The sequence below is a fragment of the Tubulanus polymorphus genome, chromosome 9, assembly GCF_964204645.1.
Source record: "Tubulanus polymorphus chromosome 9, tnTubPoly1.2, whole genome shotgun sequence".
Taxonomy (NCBI): Eukaryota; Metazoa; Nemertea; class Palaeonemertea; order Tubulaniformes; family Tubulanidae; genus Tubulanus; species Tubulanus polymorphus.
This window is the reverse complement of record NC_134033.1, coordinates 13,561,024-13,584,169: the sequence shown is the minus strand read 5'-3', so window position 1 is coordinate 13,584,169 and position 23,146 is coordinate 13,561,024. Positions and strand designations below refer to the sequence as shown.

The following is a 23,146-nucleotide window of genomic DNA, read 5'->3' as shown; positions in this document are numbered from 1 at the left end:
ATAGAGGGAGAAAGGGAGAGAGAGGGGAGAGAGAGGGGGAGAGAGGGAGAGACAATTATAGATGTTCCCTCTCAATTGCATGACGATTTAAACGAGATCAATATCATCTAAACCGGTCTGTGCGAGTCGATCAAATCTTTGATGATGATGATGATGATGATGATGATGAACTTATGAACCTAAACTAAATTTGTCAACGGGTGATAAACATTTTAATAATAATCACAGTGGCGCGGCTTGGATTATATTTCATTAAATTATTTGTACCGTAGACTAAAACTTCATGTCATCCACAAACATGAACCGTAGCATTGTTTTTAATGACGAAGGTGACCAATAGATATTGAAATGAATTTAAACACCAACTCAAAATGATGCCGATTTTCAACTTCCCCGCGATGAACAAGTTCTAGGTTATTACGTTACATTCATCGGGAGAAGCGGCCGATTTGGATGCGCACCGGTACGTAATAAAGAACTCCGCTATCCGCCCCCATCCGCAAAACGGGCAAAATACGTGTGTTGAAGTCAGGAGGATTGAGTCAGTACGCATCGTGTCATCGGTCTACTCCAGTTACACCCATGTTCCATAATGTCACAAATATTTGATCGAGTAATGAAAATCGATTTAACGCCGATCCAATCTGTATCTACTATTTATATATCGACCATAAATCTATCTGAGAACACTCTGACGCGACGCGAGAGAGCGCGCTCGCGGGGTTTGTTTGTAACACGATCTAGTCGCATTGTTATATAGTAAACACAGCACCACCCATATCTACCTGCGGCTACGCGTCGCCGTCGGTAACGCGGTCGTCGTCGTCGTCGAAATTAGGCCTATCATCAGACGAGATAGAAGGGAAAACTACGACGGCATTGCGTTTAGAATAGAACTTATAACTATGACGAATACCATGATAGCCTTAGGCCCACACAGTTACACAGTTATGACTTCAGTCAGGGTCCCTACAGATCAGTCATTCCTGGATATAAGGATATTTCGAGGAGAAAATGTCAAATTTTGAGGAGGAAGTGTTTGCATCACAATCACAGTAGGGACTCCTCCTAAATCAGTAGTACCTTTTATCTCGATAAACCAGTAATTCAGTGGTTTTGTAAGCAAATATTTATCCCTGTAGTAACCGCCTAATTGGGTTAACACAAATGCCGGAGCTGGCTGACTGTATCAATTTAGGTGCAAACTACAAATAAGACAAAAATTTCTAATTGCCTTTTTCTCAAAATTGAGGGAGTTTCTGGCATTTTGCTCAAATTAAAGGGGTTTCGAGCACCTTTAAAAGCATTTTCCATTTAGAAGGAGTTTATAAGGAATCAAGGAGTCGTAGGGATCCTGAGAGTTAGCTCATTAGCTCATTTGAAATGTTTCAACCCTCGGAGTCCGATTTCAACCAATCGAGTTCGGTTCTACAGACGCATTCTACCTAAACCCTACGGGTTTAACGATATATCGATTTTCGATTAAGCGAACCTCACATTATCAAAAATTAACACTCGGTCCATTAAATCAGCCCTAGGATAAATTGAAGTCGATAATTGGAAGCACTGTATCCGTGTTGGTATCCGTGTTGAAAGGACAGTACGTATATACAGTGTAAGAAATCCCACGAAACAAAAAGAAAAGGCGGATCCATGGGGATCCATTGAAATGTTAAATTCATAAGCCAATTCTCTGTATTCTTAAAAATTAGTTAAATTTTTCCCACAAACTTTCTTTCGTTTAATTGTATGATCTGCCCTATTTTGGGGCAGGCACCCCTTCCTAGATGTGCCTCTGTCCTATTAGGACAAGGAAACATTTTAAAATTTGTTTTTCTTTTCATATCGTGGGATTTTACATAAAGTAAATTTATTTAAAAAAATCTTGCCAATTTTCAGGGTTAGTGTACAATCATTTATCTCTCTCTCCCCTTTTCAGCTTAGAAAGGAAAGTGGCCAATTTTCTAGCACTGTATCACACTTGCGCCAAATATCACACACTCAAATACGGAAGTTTTTGTAGATTCCTAGTTCACAATGTGTGTGAAATATTAGCAAACAGTCGTCGTAGGCAGATGTGAAGTAATGGGACGTCGTGGCGAGATATCTAGGAAACAACGGTGTTTCGGCTAAATATTTCATTATCAAACGAGTCCCAAATGACAATAAGCCACAACGTCGTCTATATATGAGATCATGAGTCAGCAGCAACAGCAACAGCAGCAGCAGCGTCACAGATCGGCAACCAGACACTGCCAAGCATATAAACTATCGGGAAGTTTCATTTTTCGAATTTTTATCATCCAAGAAACAACAAATAACAATAACACAACACAACACAGAGACTATTGATTTTCCTCAGTCTCTCTCTCTTTCTCTCTCTCTCTCTCTCTCCCTCCGCCCTTAGCATTCATAACAATATAATGTTGAGGAGGATAAGTCGCCATGGTAACTTCTCCGCGAGTTTTTGAGACATTCTCTCAATCTGTACGCCCGAGCAACGAGACACGCGCGAGATACGACGACGAATCAAACAATATCGTTATATATATATATCGGCGAAACAATCGTATCTGATGAATTCGATGATCTGCATCGACTGTATTTCAGCTGATTATTATCTGAACACCTCGGGGACAGTGGCACCTCCGGGGGCTCCGTCTCATAGCGAGTATGTCTCAGATGAAACCCGATCCAACAAGCATTTCAATGTCAGGTCGAACCCCCGAACAATATTCACATTATCGAACATATTTCCTGAACTTGACTCCGGGTAGCCAACTTAACCCTGCGTAGCCAGCCAACATTAGTCCGGTCAGCCAACTTTCGTCTGGACAGCCAAGTTTACCCTGGATGGTCAACTTAAGCCCGGGAAGCCAACTTTAACCCGGGTAGCCAAATTAAACCCATCAGTCAATTTAAAACCTTAGAACTTAAAATGAGTTAACTCATTGAAAATGAACTAATTTTAACTCAGAGTTAACTCTAACTCACAACTGTGGAACTGAGTACAGTTAAGCTACTTCACCTCATTCGACGGTATTATAGCCAGTTGACAGGTAGAATTTCTAAACTAAATGGATTCAGTGGTAAATACTGAATTTCTCTAATCCATCCTCAGTGACTCAGGTAGTAGAACCTCTCAGATACACTACTGCTAATCCACACTAGGTTCATATAGGCCTATACTAAGAGAGCCAACACACCTTCAGGCTGTAACGCGGATTAGGAGGGAACAGAGGCCTGTCTTTGACTGTTTTAATCAATTTGATCAACAACTGCTGTGACAAGAAACATTCATAATCAATTCCATAATACATGCACGTTCTATACAGGCAGTAATCACAGCTAGGAATATTCAAAGATTTGTACCATCCATCGCAATAATCGCCTGGGAATCTCTGAACTCTAACATTCTGATATTGTTTTAAAACATAGGTTATCGGTGGCCGTCCGATATTAGGTCTATTCAGAGTTAGTGTAGACTGCGGGTTAGTATTCGCGGACTCATCTCATTATCAATGCTTAACACCAGATTCAGGACGATAATTAAAATACATTAAAATGATTAACAGTCATTTCAAACTTGTCAATCTCGTACCCTTTAAGTCTTAATGTACCTAAATATGGTCAACTAGGCTCCTGTATATAGCCGCGTTCACACTACCACTAGATACACCGGTACAAATGGGTCCCGTACCTGGAATGGACCAAATCAGAGGTTGCTGAATTGGCTACCTGACTTGCTCTGCAAGATGTCGCCATGAGTAGGCCTCTTTCAACCCTAGATTTATATCTAAATGTTAGATTTATGAGTTTCTGGATATTTTTCATTTCAAAAATTTAGATGATTACAGTTAATCATTATATCTGGACACATCAATCTAAATTCTAGGATATTTTCAAAATAATAAAACGAGCTGTAAATCCTCGAGCAACATGCAATAGATAGATTTTAAGACATATACATTCTTTTAGCCTATAGCCTACATTATTTTTCAGGCAATATAGAGCGATCTGGAATCAGATTCTATACACACACACACAGAGAATTAATCAGTTCCAAAAATTCAGAATGGATCTGGTTCGGTCTTCTAGGTCAGTCCAAATAGCACTGATCTAAATGGAACGGACTAATATGGAATAGGCCGTCTTTTGCCAGTCCAAATTAACCAGGCCAAATCTAGACTAAATCCTGACTAAATAGGGCCTAATGTAGTGTGAACACACCTTTAATTACACTACGATACGATACTCTTAACTTATATTGACGTGTTAATAGTTTGAGTTTCTCGACATTTCGCCTATGCAGCATCTAGCTTGTATTAATAGAGATAATAAAATACTACATGTATGTTAAACCACTAGGCGTACAAGAAAAAGGGTTATTACTCCAGAAAGCAAAATTATGTTTGAGGATGTCGTATGTAAAAGGACAGATGAATGTTTTTGCTATGATGATGTCAAACAAGAAACCTCGCTCCAAAAAATCAAACAGGGAAAATGAAGTTTTTTAAGTTTGGAAGTGGTTATTTTGCCGCATCCGGTCACCGACTTCTGAAGGATATTTTGCCGAATATCGTCTCTAATTGGCTGATTTACTCCGCCCATGCGCAGAGAGGTGCGCGACTTCAAAGGAAGTGTGGAGAACAGAGTTTGAGAAAATAGAGCGGATAGAGCGAGACTCAAACTGAGTCAGTAAATTACTAGCGCAGCATCGTCCCACTAGACCACCGACCTATCAAAACCACCTGAAAACCACCCGAATGTTTTAACTTCATATAGCGTCACCTTACCCTAACCCTATCCCTAGTTGTGAAACAGAACCCTGGACCCTCTTCTCACCCTCTTGACACTAACCCTATCAAAACCCTAACCCTAAACCCAATATAATGATTTTATTGTTACATAATATGGATCCGCCAAATATATTTTATAAGTTGGTAACCGGATCGGACTGAATAACCACTTCCTTCAAGTTTAGTAGGCGAAGTGAATAGCTTGTCAAAATGTAGGAACAAGCTTGATCGCAATAGGGTACCAGTTAGTTAACCTGCTAAATCATGTGCTACCACCATGCATGTATTTGGAGATGAAATAGATTATCGATATGCGTAGCAAGACAGCATTTGAGAGACGAAGGTACCACAAAGATTCTTACCGCTGTCTTCAGGTCTTTATTCGTTGATATGCGTCGATGAAACGACTTGGCTGGTTCTGTTTCTCCGTCGGATTCCGAACTGTCATCTTGAGAATGCGTTATTTTATCCACATGTTCTCCGTCAATAATTACCCCTCCCCCACCACCACTAGCTCGACCCCACTTCGACACCAGTTTCGGGTCATTTGATGACATGTCTGCTAATGAAATGGGTTACTGTCGACATCGTCTAGGGGAAAGAATTGCTCAGTTGTCGCCGAGTTGAAACCACGAGTGATGATGGATAATGACATGACTGGATGACATTTAACGAAGCTTTGACAGTTCTCCTGTTCGACACGACACCTCAGCGTCCGATGCGAGCGTGTTATAGTGAAAGCCCGAAACGTATCGATTTAAACACCTGCATTCCGACCGATTTGGCTTTTAAATTTATTAATATTAGGCTTGCATATATACATTTAACTATGTCGAACTGTGGTAATTGTCCCAAAATCGTAGGATATTTGTATTCGTCGGTTCAGCTCGAATTCTGTTAGTTGCTGTGAGAGACGGACTGCGGCAGGTGGGTGTTAACTCGATTTCCTAAGTAGGAATTCCGAGACAAATCAAATCGAATTTACTTTATTGCTGAAGGCATAAACCGGGCGTCCTCACCGGACTCAATTCACGTACCGTACGTCATTAGTGCGGTCACTCAAAATCACTTTCAAATTTTCCGAATACGTAATGATCTGTGCGTTCATGATTTCCAAACAACCAAAAATAACCGAAAGAACCGAACAAAACAGGACTCCGGAGTTTCTCTTTATAAAATTTTTTAATAATCATAAATATTTGTAAATAATGAGAATTATTTCCATAACATCTTATCTAAACACACGGCGATACAACATTTTAACAAAATATTTTTTTTAAATAATTATAATACGAAATTATTTTCATACTTTATATATTCTAATTATATATAATCTATTCATTTTTTTAATGCATCCAGACGTGTAGCCAGTCATGTCACTTGACAAAGCATACAAGAGTGACCTACCCATAGTGTAAATATGAGGCAATGACATGCTCTTCTAGCTTGTTTGCGAACTTCAAAATTTTTCTTTAAGTCATTTAGTTATATCTCACTGACAGTAAATGTATTTAAATATGCACAATGAATAGTCATTAGCGGTACCGGTTTTCAAGTTGTTTATTTTGCGCTACAGGTCAAATTCCTACACAAGACGTATTATTATTTCTTACATGTGTACGAAATCTATGCATTATATCGGGCATAATATCAACATCTAGTATATTATTGTTCACAATACATATACCCACACGTATTGAGAATATTCTTTCGCATTCTACCTTGGTCTCGGCTTGTTCCAAATCACGACCTTATTATTTTAGCCTTTTAGATCTAGCACTAATAATCATTCAATTTTCGATGTTAAGTCTGAGACAGTTTTCTGAAAGCTATGTTTAATATTCGTCCCGTATGTTATTGTTTTCCGCTTAAAAATATCTACGTGTTATACTCTGAGCACATTACTAACACACGCATTGGAGATTTCAGACATCGCCAAAACTGACACGAAAAATCATTACGTGCAGTGGCACTTATGAAGTATATAAGATTAACCTAAGTATCAGTATTCAGGAGGAACAGTTTGATTGAACACGTATTTAGCAGTTTCAAATCAGAGCTAAATAACATATTCTGTTTGACAATTTTAACACATGCGTATTCGACAGTGCACAACCATTGAGTTTTATCCGCTTAAAAATAATCATCTAAAAATCTATTCATGCCCCACATCTTTATACAATTAATAGTCAAGTCAATTTGAAGGCACTTTTCAATATGTTTAATAGTAAACAGAAGTGATTTAAACTACATAGAGCAATGTCTGAATTTATGGACGGTAACTAAATACTAGTGAGAACCACTGAATTCCAGGGACGGATGTGGACAGGTATCATCAATGATCTGATTTCTTTCGCCTCAGTTGAACCTGGAAAAATATTGCTTCATTTATAAATCAACTCAATCATTCGATACTGTGAAAAAATTGTATATTTCAGCTTTAGTTCATTCAAAGTAATTGATGACGTCTTCAAAACAAATTTTCAATTTCATAAAAATCGGGGTTTAGACTCGCACTGATATATGTAAAATCATTGTTAACTAATCATATCTAAAGAACTATCAGAAGCAGCAGTCAATTAATAGGAGTCTTCAGAACAAGGATATATTTAAGCAATAGAGATATATGAGATACAAGTTAGCTAGTTTAACGAAAGTGAATGTGAAACGCTGTAGTTTCAAATTATCAATTTCAACGAAGACTCATTTTCAAATTACAATAAATGATTTTACTAGGTTAGGGGTAGCAATGAAGATATTATGCTGGCATTGTGAAGGAGAGAACGCTACGCATTTAAGTAAGAATATAATGAGAGAAAAGTTGGGTTTCCAAGCCAAGGGAGGAGGTCCCAGTTCACAAGAAATTCATATTTCTAGTTGAATGGCTTTTTTGTGAAACTGGTCTCGACCATGAAAACTTTACATACAGCGTTGAATTATCTCTTGATCTTTTGTTGCTGTTTTTTGTCACGTTTTCTCAATTGTCGCTGAATTAATTACGTACAAAAGTGATAGAAACTTAATATATTATCACAAGAAATAAAGGTAACTAAGAACCACATAAACTTAAGCAGTTGAAAAGGACCGGATACATTCATAGTAACCCAAGGGCGGATTCAGAAGCTTATTTTGAAGAGCTCAAGTCACTTCAAAAAAGGCTATACGAGGCTTATGAACCAGGCATTGCACTTAGAGGAAAACAATGTATCAATAATTCCTAGAAAATTCATTGAAAGTAATGATTTATAATCCTAGGACACAAACTTATTTTTTAGATTGTGGATGAAGAAAAACAATACACTTACAACATTATTTCAGTTTTCTTGTTGGCGATACGAAAAAAGAGCGCTAATAAATTTGACAAACGAGTCCCCCTGGATCATAAATCTTTTGTTTTTCTATGGTAAGCCCCTCTACTTTTTTTTCAAACTAATGCTTAGTACACAATACACAATAATAGATTTACCTGTAACTGTAATTTATTAGTAAAGAATAGTTTTTTCCAGCCCTGTTCCTCAGCGAGTGACGTCAGTTCTGCTGTGATCGGTGTCTCGCTGTTTGTTCGATATATTCTCTCCCACAAGTCGTCGCTATTACACAGCTACGTAAACCAATACGAAATACAATTCGATGAAAAAGGTGCAACTTTTTTAAAACTAAGAAAGCGGACGCTATATCTTTGGTCATTTTGAATCACCTTTCTGAACTGTTTACAGGTTTGAGCCAGTCGTGAAATGTCCTCCAAGTCGAGATGTAACAACATATGAATGAGCACTTTGTGCGGAAGGCGAGCGATGTAATCTATTTTACCGTTGCAGAGATTTTTCACGTAATCCACCATTCCTTTACCAAAAACACGATGTATTTCACCTGAAAATTAATTTTGCTACTGTCCTAAGTGTTTGGTATGAAGTTGAAACTACAGTCAAAGTCCGTTATAACGTCACTGCAGGGACCAATGACAAACATGGTGATATAACGGATTTGGCGTTACAAACAATGGTATTTTCATTGAATTTTAGTTTTTGGAAAAATGTTAGCGTTAAGCGAACAGTGGCATTGAAATGGATGGCAGCATTTTAACGGACTTTGAATGTACATTTATGTAGGAATCAATGCGCAGCCTTCAACTAGGCCTATGAGGAATCATATCGCATGTTTGAGGGGTGCAGGGTCCGGGCAGCAATCAGCGTGTAATTGAACAACATACTTTGAGTTCGATCATCGTCTAAGAATTCTTCATGCGTCTCGCGTACTTGTCCAGGCGCGACTCTAGCATCGTTTCGAGATGAAATCTTCCACCAACGGAACACTACCTTTCACAAGAGAAATGAAAGACAATTAATCAGCAGATATAAGCAGCAAATTAATGGTTGAAGCAAAACAACAGGGCAAAATACAAGGATATTCAAAAATAGATGACATACAGTAGAAATAGCTTTATTTGCCATTTTTTGGATTTTTAAATCCGGATTTTCACTGAAATGACAAAGTCAATTGGGTTGGCATAAAATGTTTGTTCAAATTTCCTGGAACCATGTAAAATATTATTCATAATTCGGATTTTACTTAATTAGAAGAAATCCCCAGTAGTCGTCCAAATGAAGTGTTCTGCTACTGTGCATTATCTTTGTAGGTCTCTACACTGGCAATAAATTATTGAAATTGAATTGATTTTCAGTTATTTATTCACCTACTTCTTCTTTAGAGACAATGATTTGGCAGAAATCGCGACTGGGAGACGGCGCTACGTCTGAATATTCAAATATGATCCCTTTCTCAGTGGGAATAATCGATTGTTTTCTGTCTAAACCCAAATGTTTGACCGCGTCGATCACTGACTGCCTTCTATCTCCCGGAGCCGCCATTTTGAAACAATCGTCGTCTCCCGGTGATTCTCGAGTATCCGCAGTGGCTGCACCGTGCGGCAATCAAAACACTGCGGAGAACGGACGACTGGCTTTCAGGTTCGCAGTGAACAGTTGAGGCTAGTGCGACGCCGAATAAAAGAAAATGCAAACTCAAAAGTCGAAGCAGTAGGCTTTGCTCTGTTGTCAAAAACCTTTCATTTTTCATGGGTTCTGGCGAATGGCAACACCAAGTAAGACGAAGCATGTACAAAATAGGCTGAACAGCCTTCTAAAGCTCTGTCATTGGATGATGAACAATTTTTACCGATAGGTGGACAACACATCATGAATAGACCGTCATTCAAAGTTCAATGTCCATGACATCTTGGGTGACAACAAATTCCTTGCATAATGTTAAAAAGCTTAACAACAACAATGCCACAAATGGGCCATCATTAGAAAATAAAAATAAAATGCCGGATAATGAATATGAACTAAATTCATTACACTTACAAGATATTATCTCCCATCACAGATTCTCTACACATTCTCAAAAAGCAAAAATATCATTAAACTCAAGACTTTTTATTTGGCCAATGATCAAGTGTCAATTTGCCTCAACCCAAACAAGGTCAGACCAGATACGAAATTAGTTTTACAAATCAGGTAAAGCAAAAATGCCAAACTTCTGCAAGTCTTCTGAAAACTAAGGTACACATTGATACTACTAATTAGCGTCTTTGCTGAAATTCCCAATTTCAAAAATACTCATTCAAAGGAAATACTTTTATTATTCAGAATGTGATTATTTCAGTTCAGGGGTGGATCTAGAGGCAACTCCCAAAGGTGTCTGGATAAAATACAATCATTTCTCCTTGTATTTGTAATTTCTCAAAGAAAAAGATCAAAACAAGCAGGTGTTCAAAAACTGAATTGAAATTTCGCTTTTATAACATCATGAATCCACCGTAGTTATATGGCACTTAAATTGACATTGATATGAATCATCCGAACAATTCTTAACGACGATAAGAAAATAATTGTTAATATGCATTATAATAGAAATATATCATTCAATAAACAAACTGTTTGTAACTGATATACGAGACATAATATGTCAAGCGGCAAGCTTAATTAAACTGTCGGAATATATTTCATATCGCTCAATTTAAAATATTCTTTAAAACAGCAATACAACAAGTGGCGATGGCTAATCATCACTCATCTAAAAGTTGAGACAGATTTTATAAAAAAATAAGTACATATTACATAAACCTTTATATAAATAGTACATGTATTCTATCGTACATTAGTGAAAGACCAATAAAACTATCTATAAATACATTAGAAGATGTTAAGTATTCTACTCACTACAGTGAGTACAATGACCCCGGTGGAAGAAGGATTAATTCTGAATTCTGGCAAGCACACGGGAATTTAAAAATCATTTTACAAACATAAATAGATAAAATCCCATAATTGCAATTGAACTAAAAAGTCGATTGAAAATAGAAATATTTCAGGCGGTTACCCTTCTTCAGTCTTAAATGATATAGGTTACTTGATACTAATAGACTTTAAAGTACAATCATAGATGTGACATTTACGTTTCATCACAGATATTGTGATTTCAAGTGATCATTAACATTCATCAAATAATTGCCTTGAACGTTTACCTACAAAAATATATATCCATCTGGATATTTTACTAGTACAGACAACAGCAACATTTATGATGTGAATCGAGTAATATCAAAGAATAATTTATTTTGGACTGACCAGTGATCTTAATTTACCCCGGTTATACTGATCATTCTTGAACCGCGTATACAATACGCCCAAATGTCAAACTATTGATACTGCGACAGTAATTGAATCCCTGGTAATAACATTATACCATAAACATTACGCGTGGAAACAGATCTAAACAGAATAAACGCAGGGCTAAACAGATCTACTGGTATAAAGACTGGTTGACTATCCATCAGGACCCAGTTCCACAGTTCTGTGTTAAGATTTGACTCTGAGCTAACTTTTTGAAAATGAACTAATCTTAACTCCTAACTCACAACTGTGGAACTGGATCCAGTAATACAATATCTGCTGAAAGTGACTGTATTAGACATTGTATCACATGGCAGTTATAAACTTTCCAAAATAAATATCAAATTTTCTGAAATTAACCTGTTTAATTCCGTTGCTACATTAATGTTACAGTGCCGATTTAAATGTATTACATGTATAGATATATTATAATATATGAGTAGCCAGCAGTATAATGCAAGTGAACAGTCAAATGAATGCCAACACAATGCATGCAATAACACTTTTTCTCTGTGAATTATGACAATTTAGCAGAATATACAATATTACAAATGTACTTGAAACATTACTTATTAATCATCGGAATTTGTATCGACACGTTATATCATTTTAGAACATCCAAATTTTACTACCTTCTGCTGTATCAAGGTCGTCTACATTCATCATGTGCTTTCCGTTGACTGCACGGAGAGAAGAGGACACTGCATCAACTATGCAGGGTATTTATTGTGACCGTTGTGAGATAAACGCTAAACACTGAAACAAAAGCAAACAACGTTATGCAGGATTTACAACAGAATATGTCAACTTCGCAATTGATAGCGATAAGAAAATGTAAATTACGTTTTTGCAATCTCGGTATCGTCATGGAAGATTATCGGATAATTAGAAATAGCAAATGAACAGAAGAGTTTATGTTAACAACTTACAAGATCAAAGGGCCGGGTTACATCGTTACATCTTAAACCATGCCTACTTTCGTATTTTCTTTGTTGTCTTCTTTCTCAAAGAACATGAAATCCTACAAATAGGCAGTAGGAATTTAACAAAGTATAAGGAGACATATTTTGCAGGAATAGATCGTTTATCAAAAATATCAGTCAGCTTACAATGAGAAACACAGCTCCAACCATAACTGCTTTGATATTGACGTCCAGATCCATTGGAAACTGAATGCCGAAATTATCGGCATCCGTGAAGAGTTCCTTCGCGAATCCTGACCACTGTTTGGAGATTTTACCGACCTGAACATCACCGTCAGCTGACAAGACCTGTTCAAATTAAATATCTACGCTTTAAACATGTGTAACATCGGTGGCGAAGGCATTTCTGCCGCAATCAATGATTGTCAAGTTGTTTTTACAAGAAAAGTTAGATGCACAATTTTCACATGTTGCCAAAAAAGAACATTTTGGCAACACGTGAAACTTGTGCATCTAACTTTTCTTGTTATAACAACTTTGCAATCAATGATTCAAGGAGAAATGATATGAAATCACCATCAAAGAGGTATTACATATCAAAACCAGAAAAACCAAGTATTAGTAAACAACTGTCCACACATTTTAAAAAAATACTTACTTGAAATTCCACATCTCCACAGATTGAACAATGAAAACATGGACCCTGTATTTGTAAGACGGTTTCCTCTTTAGAGTCTTGGATATAGAATTTAGGTGAGCATATGCTCCATGCTTGTTTGATGTAACCAATGTTGTTTCCGACTGGAGCGGACACCTCAACTTTCTATGGAAGATAATAAACGATCTGACATCAGAATCGATCTAGTACCGTTTGAAAAAGGTCAGGGCCAATAGTAGTGGTACGGTAGACTCCATTTACCCTGGAGTTGATTGCCTTGGATAATCGTGTACCCCAGGACAAACTATTTATAAATCTTCATACTCCAATACATTGTGATCACAATTCATTCCTACTCCAATTACTCTGGAGAGAATCTATTGGTCCCACAAGATCCGAAGCAAACATAGTTTATAACGCAGGTGTCGATCTATGACACAACACAATTTTTTCCCAATACAACAAATACGAGAAATACGTAGGCCTATTTAGAAAATACTCAGGGCTCAGTGGCACAGTTGTGGCTTAAGTCAAATAGTAGTCTTAAATCTTAAGACCGGCTAAAGTTGTTAGATTGGCTATAGAACTAAGTTGGTCTTAGAATGATCTATATTTTCAATTTTTTTGGGGGGAGGACTAACAGACCTCTGCAAATTGCTTCCCACACGCAGCACTCATAGTATAAGTGGCAAATTGTCTCTTGCGGAAGTAAGGAGGAACGAATGTTCATACGAAGTGGATAAAACAGCTACCTGTAAACAGCACGGGCACCAACACGTCGAGCAACGTAGAGGACGATGTAAATGTATCACTTCACGGCCGGAATTATCCATGATCTGTATTTCGAACGGACGAGACGGACCGCAGCAGTTACGAGTACAGCAACTCGTGTCTGAAATTCATCGCACACAAAATCATTAACATTTACGATTCGATTTTTGGGTTATTAATGGGAAAGGCATTCATGAATGTACGGAACCTTCCGCTGCGAAGTAGACGCGTTGTCCCATTGAGTTCTTGATCTCATATTTATTGTTCGTTTCAAATCCAGTGAACGCTGAAAGTAACCGAAGAAGCGGGTTGATTTACTTTGCCGAACGACGATACTATTTCAATAATTTACATTCTGCGGGCATAGAAACGTGATTTAGCTAATCTCAGGGGCTTCGTAAGTTTTTCAGTTGATCATTACTAGTATGTAATTCAATTTGATTTGATTTTCAGCGAAATAATTGGCTTATTGTATTTCTGTTAAAGTATCATCAGATCCATAGTAACGAAATAAAACTGTCAACGCTACGCTATTAGATCACCATGCTACGATCGATTTAGATTCAACAATGTCCTTTGGATGATAACAGAATGTATGGAACAGAATCAATTATCATAGAAATAAGCTGTTTAACATTTATTCAGTATAAACGACCACAGCGGGAGATAGACCGCTGTAACTAAGTCACTGTACATAACATAATATTCCACTAATGACACGCTGAATTCATTACACCAGAATTTGCTATGCAACTGTGAAATCGCAGTGAATCATTGTGACTCACCAGGTGCCAGGGGCCGATCCAGGGGGACTTATGAGACTTGTACATGTCCACCAAATTTTTTTTCAAATAGCCTTTTTCATTTTGTCAACTAAGATAATGGTGCATTTCCACGGGGAATGTGCTTAGTATTGCCTTTTTGGACATCAAAGTGCCCTTTTGAAATGTTACAAGTCCTTCTAAATTCTTCTCAATCTGCCCCTGGGCAGGGCTCTGGAAAAATAGAAAACCCAGGTGTTCCAAAAGGAAAGAAAGTTTATTCCTCGAATGGAAGGCAGCTACGTTGAAGAGCACACTTGCGGAGATCCACCATCAGTGCCAAAGTATATATTTTGAAGAAATCCATCAGAAAAGATGCAATGAGAGGATGAGTTCAAATTTGCAGGTTTTAACGAATATTTCTGTCTTGACAAAAAGGGTAACCTCAATGTAGTGGCAAGGATCAGAGCCCCCAGAACCAACCCCTAAATCTGCTAATCAGCAGGTTCACATGATTAGGCCCTACAAATATTCTTTGTTTTTCAGTTGACAGTATGAATTGCTATTTTAGCTGCAACCAGCAGTCTGTACACCAAACTTGCTCTCTCTAGTCGGATTCAATATTTACCTTCTAAAAGCTCTATTTGTTGATGAACTAAGAGCTGATCGACCTGGGTGAGATACTCTAAACCTGGTGGACAGTTTGCAGGTTTGCCTTGAGGTGCTGACACCCAAGCAACTGCAAATAGAACGAAATACCACAACATGGTTAGATAGGGTTGTTATCTTGCAGTAAATCTTAATTTTTTCCATTTCTGCACTATGGAAAAATAGTTTCTATTAGGGCCTAGCTGCAAACTATTACCAAGCCATTAAATACCGGTACTAACAACTAGTGTATTGCCAATGTACGTTACTAAAAATACCATTATCAATTTGATTCTATAAATATGTAGTTTGACAACACTGTAATTTGGCAAATGGATAAATAGTACTGATAAACTTTCTACATGAAGACTTGTTTAGGACAATCCAAGTCATAATTAGCAGTGACAAACAATCAGTCACGCCCTATACCCCGTCTTGTCTGTGGTTGAACTAGATATCCAAGCTATTTTTAGTGATCACAATACAATATTGCTACTTACCGGGTTGCTGCATTACTGGGGCTGCCATTTTGTTTTGAAGGTCTTAAAAAGAACAATTCCAAACCTATAACAGAAGAATAGGCCTGCATGCGATGCAAATATTTCAGGGGATAATACATGTTATACAACCAATAGTTAAGATCCCACCCATGAAGCCTAAACTTCTAAAAGAGCACAAGCCTTCCAGAATTCAGACCTGAATAAATATTACCATTCGATAGTCCCTAACTTCAAAATTTGAACATCACAAAACTTCAAAAACAGGTAAAACGTTATTTGCACCAATATGTCCGTTTCAAGTGTATTTGAATATCTGCAATGAATATCTCCTCAACAGATTTACATGTGCCTTATTGAAGCTATATTTGCAGGTGTTCACAACTGAATGGAAACTGTAACCATTCATTGGAGACCAATCACTCACCTCATAGCAACCAATGTCAACAGCTAATGTTTTTTGTTTATTAGGCCTGCATAATATGATGTAGCTACCGCTTATAGACCGCTTATGAAAAACCAGTTTGATTTGTGGCACTAGGCACACAAACTACCATTTAAAAAACTCAATACATGGATGCAGAAATCAATACCACGTCCCACCAGTACATATAAGCAACACATTGTGACTGACTGCGCAATTATATAGGATTGCTCAATTTGTTTTTCTAGAGGTTCAGTATTTCGCAATTTTTTCAACATGTCAAATTGTGCCCATTATAAAAATCAAGACAGTTTCATAAAAATGATTTAATCCTAATACTTTTAACGATTTGCTATCTTAATTCAGTTTTCCTTATAATTGATTTAACAGTTAATCGTTTTCGTAAAACTGGCCCCAGGCCCTGACGCTCGAGGAGTGTAATGTAAATGATCAATCTAAAAAACTAAAATCATGATCGCGCATATCTTTTTACTAAGCACATTTAGGCACAGGGGCTCGTATCAGAGTCGTAGATTAATGTAAAAACAATAATCTATTATTTCAATGTCTATAGACATAGTATATATAAAATACCTATTTTATACCGGTATATACTATAGATATTGGATCAATAGATCGTCGTTTTCACATTAATCTACTCTGAGCCCCTGTCCATGCATTTTGGCATAGTTGTGCCATTTTGGTTAGTCTCTAGCTGTTTACCCGCCTAACAGTAACGTCTGTCGTCTGATAAAATTCAGACTAAATATTGCTATTGGTCATATGTTGGTGTCACAGGGGCTCGTCATCATAGCTGGGGGTCCAAAATCAAAGATTTGACCCAGTATCCTAGGTACTAGTTAGTTACCTAATCGTTGGTGGTAAGCTTTTTATAATCGGATGGACTTATACCAATGTGGTTTGTGAAAATATCCGATCGTCTTCGTGAAACTAAACCACAGGTTACACCCATCCATTCCAATCTTAAATTGTTCAATTAGAGTTGTAAGCTCAACGCCAATAAAATAGGTAATTAGTTACTGACTAGACGGTTTAGCCATAAATCAAACGACTGTCAATTAATTTGATTAATCAATCTGTTCTGTTTTAGTGTTTAATGAATGAATGGGGGAGACCCATTTTTTTACTAATGACTGTTGTTGCCAGCCACCTCAGTCTCAACTCAACTACAGGTGACGAATTGAATGTCACTACATATTCCTCCCTAAATTAACAGCATTTGAAAATGATGATAAAATATCCTGGTGCTTACCTTCTAAAAATTAGTTTTACTTCGATATATCCTAGACTATCCTACACATAAGCTGATAAGTACTAGAGGCGTAATATACACAAAATACCTATACACTAATAGAAGTGGGTGGCTCCGAGAATATCCAAATCCTTATGGTGGCACTAGCGCTTGGTTCATATGTAAAATGTTAATTTAGAATAAACTGACTGGAAACGCCCTGGTCTAAAAATTTGATACAAAAAATGTGTATTCTGACAGCATTTCCCGTGAAAATATTAATCAACACAATATGAAATGTTCAGTTTCTCTAGAAAATATACTAATCACTTGCTTGTTTGATATGCACAGTTTTTATTTCATAGTTTTTACACAAAAATATTATAAAAACATGTTATATGTTACACATAGAAGTATTTGAGTTGAAAGGAGACAATTTTAGAATTAGTCTTAATTCATTTGTTTCGGTTATTAATTCAGCAAGATCTTAGCGAGTTTTCCATCTTTTGTGGTCGGTTTTATTCCATGTTTCAGATGAAACTCACGCCGCAAGTATCCGAATAATACATCGGTGACCAAGAATACCTGAAAAATACCATTTTTAACGATGATGAACAATAGAATTTTTCCGCCAATGATGGTGCAGTGAAACCATTACAACGAACTTCAGGGAACCAGATATGTTCGTTATAACCGATAGCTTGTTATATCCGGTATGAAATAATCTAAATCTTCCAATTTGGGACAAATTCTAGGTTTAAAACAAATGATAAATCATTGTATCCGAGGATGTTGCAACGAAGTTCCACAGTAATTATACATACCTGCGCTGTTGTATAAGCTAACGTGATCGCAAAATAGAAATTTGCATTAGCGCTGCCAGAATAAATCCATAAATACCAAAGAACTGGAGCCATCACTGTGCACACAACTAACATACAAGCAGCAATAAATAAATTTCGAGTATCTGAAAAATACGATAATTTAGATTAGGTATAAATCATAAGACGAGAAGATACACAATATTCGTGTATGATGATAACGAGAGAAATCCCATAATAACGAAGCCAAGATTGAAAAATTCTATACCTCAATGATTATATTTGAGGAGCGACGTTTCGGCTAACAACTGTTAGCCATCATCAGGCGAACTGAGCCGCCACCTCTTTGCTAAAAGTTGTTAGCCAAAACGTCGCTCCTCAAATATAATCATTCTGATATAGAATTTTTCAATCTTGGCTTCGTTATTGTGGGATTTCTCTCGTTAGGTATAAATTAATGCATCGATTAATTAAATTAATGCATGTATCAAGAACCCACTAATCAGATTTGATACAATATCACTTCTTCAGTCCGTTCATTTCAATTTTTGATCAAGGCTTCCCCGCTTATGCAGGACTTCGCTTGAGAAATTTTGAATTGAAAATGAAATCAATATTTCTATCAGCGCACTTTCAAAACCTGATCATCCATGCTTTGCGTGTGTTCAGGACTTCAACTGAGACATTTCAAGTTGAAAATGAACTACAAACACCGGACATTTTATCAGCACACTTTGAAAACTGATCGATCACACTGCACACTAAATGGTGAATGAGTGAAAAAAGGGATGATTGTAGGTTGCACATAGTGCATCGTATATGAGTTAGATGGGAACTCAAAGCAAGGCTGACTTTCATCTTCATAGAGTACTTACATTGAAGGACATGAGACCAAAGTGGCAGCAAGGCCAAATAAAGCGCAGCATCTCCGTATGATGGGTAAGACTTGAAGATGCTAGTTATAGCCAGTAATATATACATGAGGAAAATCGTATGATCCCTGAAACACGATGAATGATAAGAATGAATAATAGAGGTTTGATTTAGGTCTACATATATATATATATATCGGATATTTACTGACCTCAATCGAATTGATAATGGAATCGTGTAGATGAACGCGTGGATTTGAAACACGCAGATGAAAAACAAACGGAAATGATCGAACATCTCGGTGAAGAAATACCAAAATATGCCTACATTCGGCGCTAGATCGGGCACATTGAATCTGAAATCACATATTGATCAACAGTATAATGATTTGGTACTCTATCTTCCCTGTATATATATATATATATATATATATATATATATATATATATATATATATATATATATATATATATATATATATATATATATATATATATATATATATATATATATATATATATATACTATTTCTAAAATCATCATGATCAAGCTAACCATAACAGACCCAGCAGTTACAGAAATAACTCATTACAAATTTCATTGCGTCGTACAAAATGACCCTAACGATTAGGAGAAACAATATATAATTTTTTCTAACTTTACCAAAGTTGTTTAGTTAGGATAATTCGAAATTGTGAGACTTTGATGTCTAACTGAATGTACGTGTGCTTACATGAAACCGTATGTTGAATAGATGAAAAGCGACGAGCCTTCGAGCATGAAACAAATCCATAGCAAAAATACGGTAAACGCGACAAACAAAATCATCGACTTCGCCACGGACATCATATATGCAGCACTTTTAAATGAATTGCCACCGACCTCTTCCTACAGAATGAAAAAGGAAACTAATGTACATTACACGTTACACTAATGTATACCATCGATCTAGATGTTCAAAAACTTACTCGCGCGATATGCATAGATGCAGGAACAATCAAAACAACTGGGTATAGTGATATATGACTCGCAGCGGCTACGGATAAACAAGCACCAAATCTACTACCTGAAAACAAAGTCAATGTATCTCATTTTTAGTCAATTATTTTCGACAAGCTCAAACCTAAAAGCAAAGACAGTCATTAAAGACCTAAGAACGTAAAGTGTGATGTGATTACAGTTCCAAACATAATGGTACAAGTTAGTTAGTTACCTAATCGTTGGTGGAAAGGTTTTATAATCGGATGGGTTTGAAAATACCCGATGGGGAAACTAAATCACAGACAGGTTACTGACTAGGTATATGTAGGCTTTATGTGGATGAATGTAATATTACCGGTGAGTTCACAAGAATGTGTGAAATGTCATGTACAATAGTTTACCTTTTAAGGTAAAGTAGAATGCCATCACCAAAGCAAGGTTGTTGAATACGGCCGTAGATTTGGACAGACACGTGCCAATTACATAAGGATTGAATAGGTAGCTATAAACGCAATGAAACATTTATGTATGATTTATTTTCGCTCTACTAAAAACTGATCAATTTTATGTTTAACAACGGAATGAATACTTACCAGACCAGAACATACAATCTTTTCCATCTTAAATTACTAGCCGTTAATAATAATGAAGCTGAATTCGGATTGTATTCTTTGCAGTTTTTCTTCTGATGTTGAAGCTGTCGAGATTAACATCGAAAATTGAAAATCAACAACAACCGTGGAAAAAATACAATTTTTTTAAAATCAGAAAATATACAATAGGGCCTACATGTATTTCTAGATTCTAGGACAATTGCCCCCCCCTCCCCCCCCGAATAAAATCCTTTTTGATTTGGATCCTAAATACTTTCCACCTATTCATTTGTACATTATTGAATATAGATTTATAAGATATAGAATTACTGATGTTGTGTACAAATCAAAAACTTTAAATCAGTCCTTGTGTTATAATAATTCACTTACCAAATTAAAGGAAACTTAATCAGTGCACTTATTAGTGCATTTGTTAATGTTGGCTGATTTATTGGAATTTAGTTTTAGTGTTACTTTAGCCAATCAAGAACTTTGAAGCAGTCGTAGAGTAATTAGCTAGAATTAGCTCACTTTGTCTAATTAATTTGAAGTAAATATCTGTGTTACTTTAAGATTAAAAAGATCTAATTTGGGGGGCGATTGTCATGATATTACGTATTTCTATCATATGACACACACTCCTGTATGTGAATGATGTGAATGGGACCGAGGGAATATTGGGATTTTGGGGTGAATGGCCCCAAGTTTACTGGCAGTGATGTTATAATGAAATAACTCCATTATTTGCTCATAATTTCTGAGATAGCAAGAGAAAATGCGATGACATATATTCAATTGCAGACCTAAAAAGGACACTTACAATAAACTTTCCAAAGTACCTCATAGTCATCTGATCAAGAAGTAAAGCTATGAGCAAATCGGTCGCCTAGAAAAAAATCATAATAATTTTGATTGGAAAATTGTTTTCTTGTGACGATATTTGATGTGCATTTTTTCTTTGGATAACTTACAATGAATAAAGCGTTCAATAATCCGGGCCATACTCGTAGAAAATACGACAAGAATCTCAGAATAAGCGGACTCTACGAGATAAAAAACAAAAATCAAAAGGATTAAGAATAACAACCAGTTCACTGCGGTATTTACATACGTTGCTTCACTCACCTCATGCAACAAATCACCTGTGTAAGGAGACACGTCAGCTTTCATCAGAGCAACACCTTCTGTGACTGAAAAACATAATGATATCAGAGGTGACACAATATACAATATACATTTATCGGATGATGAGATCAAGATTAATCTCTGATACCATTAGATCAATTAATACAAGATATCATCAATTTTGGGATCATCATCTTTCACACTGAGATACCATTAGTCCATCCATATCATAAATGTAGTTAGAAAGTCTAGCTGTTGATCGAAAATTAAAGTGTTCTGATTTTCTTTTACCTCTCTTCCAGGAAGTGAGAGGAGTAGAGAACTCTCGCTGACTCTGCAACCACTCGACTAACATCGGAGCGTTCAGCAGTAACACCATCCTGACAGCAGTCGCGACACCGTATATCATCGCGCTTACGACAAAAACCATCTTCACACGGAGCCTACTCTGTGAATAAAAACAAGACAGTGGAAAATCTCATTTTACTAAGAGACAGAGTCAGACTGGCCATCTGATACACAGGGGCTCACATCAGAGTTGTAGGTCATGTCAAAACAATCTGTCAAATCCAGTGTCTGTTATACATTATAGACACAGGATTAACAGATTACCATTTTTACACTACCTACAACTCTGATATGAGGCCCTGTGATTTGATAGCCAATGTTCTACTAGATCATGTGGTATTCAGACTGGTGGGCTTTTGGAATGGGCTAGTCTGAATACCAGTCATTGTTACCGGTTCCCTACAACCGGTTCCTTCCGTTGTTTGCGGAACGACGGCTAGGTACTAGACTAGGCATAGGCTTGTTCTTCTGTTCTTTGGTCTTTTCAAATATAGTACCTAGGATACTGGGGTCAAAATCCTTTTGTATCAAGTCCCTGTGGTTGGCACTGCCACTCCTCATTCAGTATCACTCAACCGTCCCGGCGTTGGTGCAAAAAAGAATAATTGACAAACCTTGCCATGACCCTCCTTTATCTTTATTCACTATCATGCAGGTGACCTAAACTGAAATCTTACCCACATATATGTTGTTTTATTTCAAGGCACTTCATTTCATACCGATTATGACACAATAAAGTACTGGATTGAATTGAATTGAAGAGCTCTTACATCAATTCGCATAATTCTACCCATAGCCGCAAGTTATGACATTGATTCATTTTATTCAGTGTCAGAAATAACAATTAGTAACATACCTTTCTTCACTGCTAGAAAACTGAATTTGGAATTCAGATCGTGGAGATATTTTTACATCATTTGTAGAAACAGCATCAATAAAGATATAATTGATTGAATTGGCAATTAGTGCATTACGACATGCGATATTTCGACAACCAC

At 36.8% G+C, this 23,146-nt stretch overlaps 4 protein-coding genes across 6 annotated transcripts in view; all 4 read right to left on the bottom strand.

The window, feature by feature from the left end:
• The window catches only part of LOC141910707 (diacylglycerol kinase delta-like), a 29,529-nt gene extending 24,052 nt beyond the window's left edge, over nt 1–5,477 (bottom strand). For both annotated transcript variants that reach the window (XM_074801440.1, XM_074801441.1), the window contains exon 1: nt 5,162–5,477. In XM_074801440.1, coding sequence (XP_074657541.1) covers nt 5,162–5,356 — 195 coding nt within the window. In that variant the 5' untranslated portion in view covers nt 5,357–5,477. The remainder of the gene's footprint in view (nt 1–5,161) is intronic.
• A 553-nt stretch (nt 5,478–6,030) lies between these two features.
• Nucleotides 6,031–9,792, bottom strand: LOC141910650 (F-box only protein 36-like). Of its 2 annotated transcripts, XM_074801361.1 has the most exons (6): nt 9,497–9,792; nt 9,010–9,115; nt 8,497–8,669; nt 8,266–8,400; nt 7,727–7,786; nt 6,031–7,167 (listed from the first exon to the last, which is right to left on the bottom strand). In XM_074801361.1, exons 1-5 carry the CDS (start codon nt 9,665–9,667, stop codon nt 7,736–7,738), a joined length of 636 nt encoding a protein of 211 aa, XP_074657462.1. In that variant the 5' UTR covers nt 9,668–9,792; the 3' UTR covers nt 6,031–7,167; nt 7,727–7,735. The 2 variants fall into 2 exon arrangements, with proteins under 2 accessions (XP_074657462.1, XP_074657463.1); XM_074801362.1 differs by lacking the exon at nt 7,727–7,786.
• Nucleotides 9,793–10,134: 342 nt separating this feature from the next.
• On the bottom strand, nt 10,135–17,538 carry LOC141910649 (phospholipid scramblase 1-like). Its single transcript, XM_074801360.1, has 9 exons — nt 17,429–17,538; nt 15,735–15,798; nt 15,215–15,325; nt 14,034–14,111; nt 13,807–13,946; nt 13,055–13,219; nt 12,583–12,744; nt 12,403–12,494; nt 10,135–12,229 (listed from the first exon to the last, which is right to left on the bottom strand). Exons 2-8 carry the CDS (start codon nt 15,760–15,762, stop codon nt 12,435–12,437), a joined length of 744 nt encoding a protein of 247 aa, XP_074657461.1. The 5' UTR covers nt 15,763–15,798; nt 17,429–17,538; the 3' UTR covers nt 10,135–12,229; nt 12,403–12,434.
• Nucleotides 17,539–17,749: 211 nt separating this feature from the next.
• LOC141911014 (GPI-anchor transamidase component PIGU-like) lies at nt 17,750–23,138 on the bottom strand. Its single transcript, XM_074801957.1, has 13 exons — nt 23,005–23,138; nt 22,092–22,248; nt 21,801–21,865; nt 21,647–21,718; nt 21,496–21,561; nt 20,676–20,779; nt 20,484–20,584; nt 20,070–20,167; nt 19,835–19,989; nt 19,313–19,456; nt 19,104–19,228; nt 18,232–18,374; nt 17,750–17,992 (listed from the first exon to the last, which is right to left on the bottom strand). Exons 2-13 carry the CDS (start codon nt 22,228–22,230, stop codon nt 17,879–17,881), a joined length of 1,326 nt encoding a protein of 441 aa, XP_074658058.1. The 5' UTR covers nt 22,231–22,248; nt 23,005–23,138; the 3' UTR covers nt 17,750–17,878.
• Nucleotides 23,139–23,146: the final 8 nt, after the last annotated feature.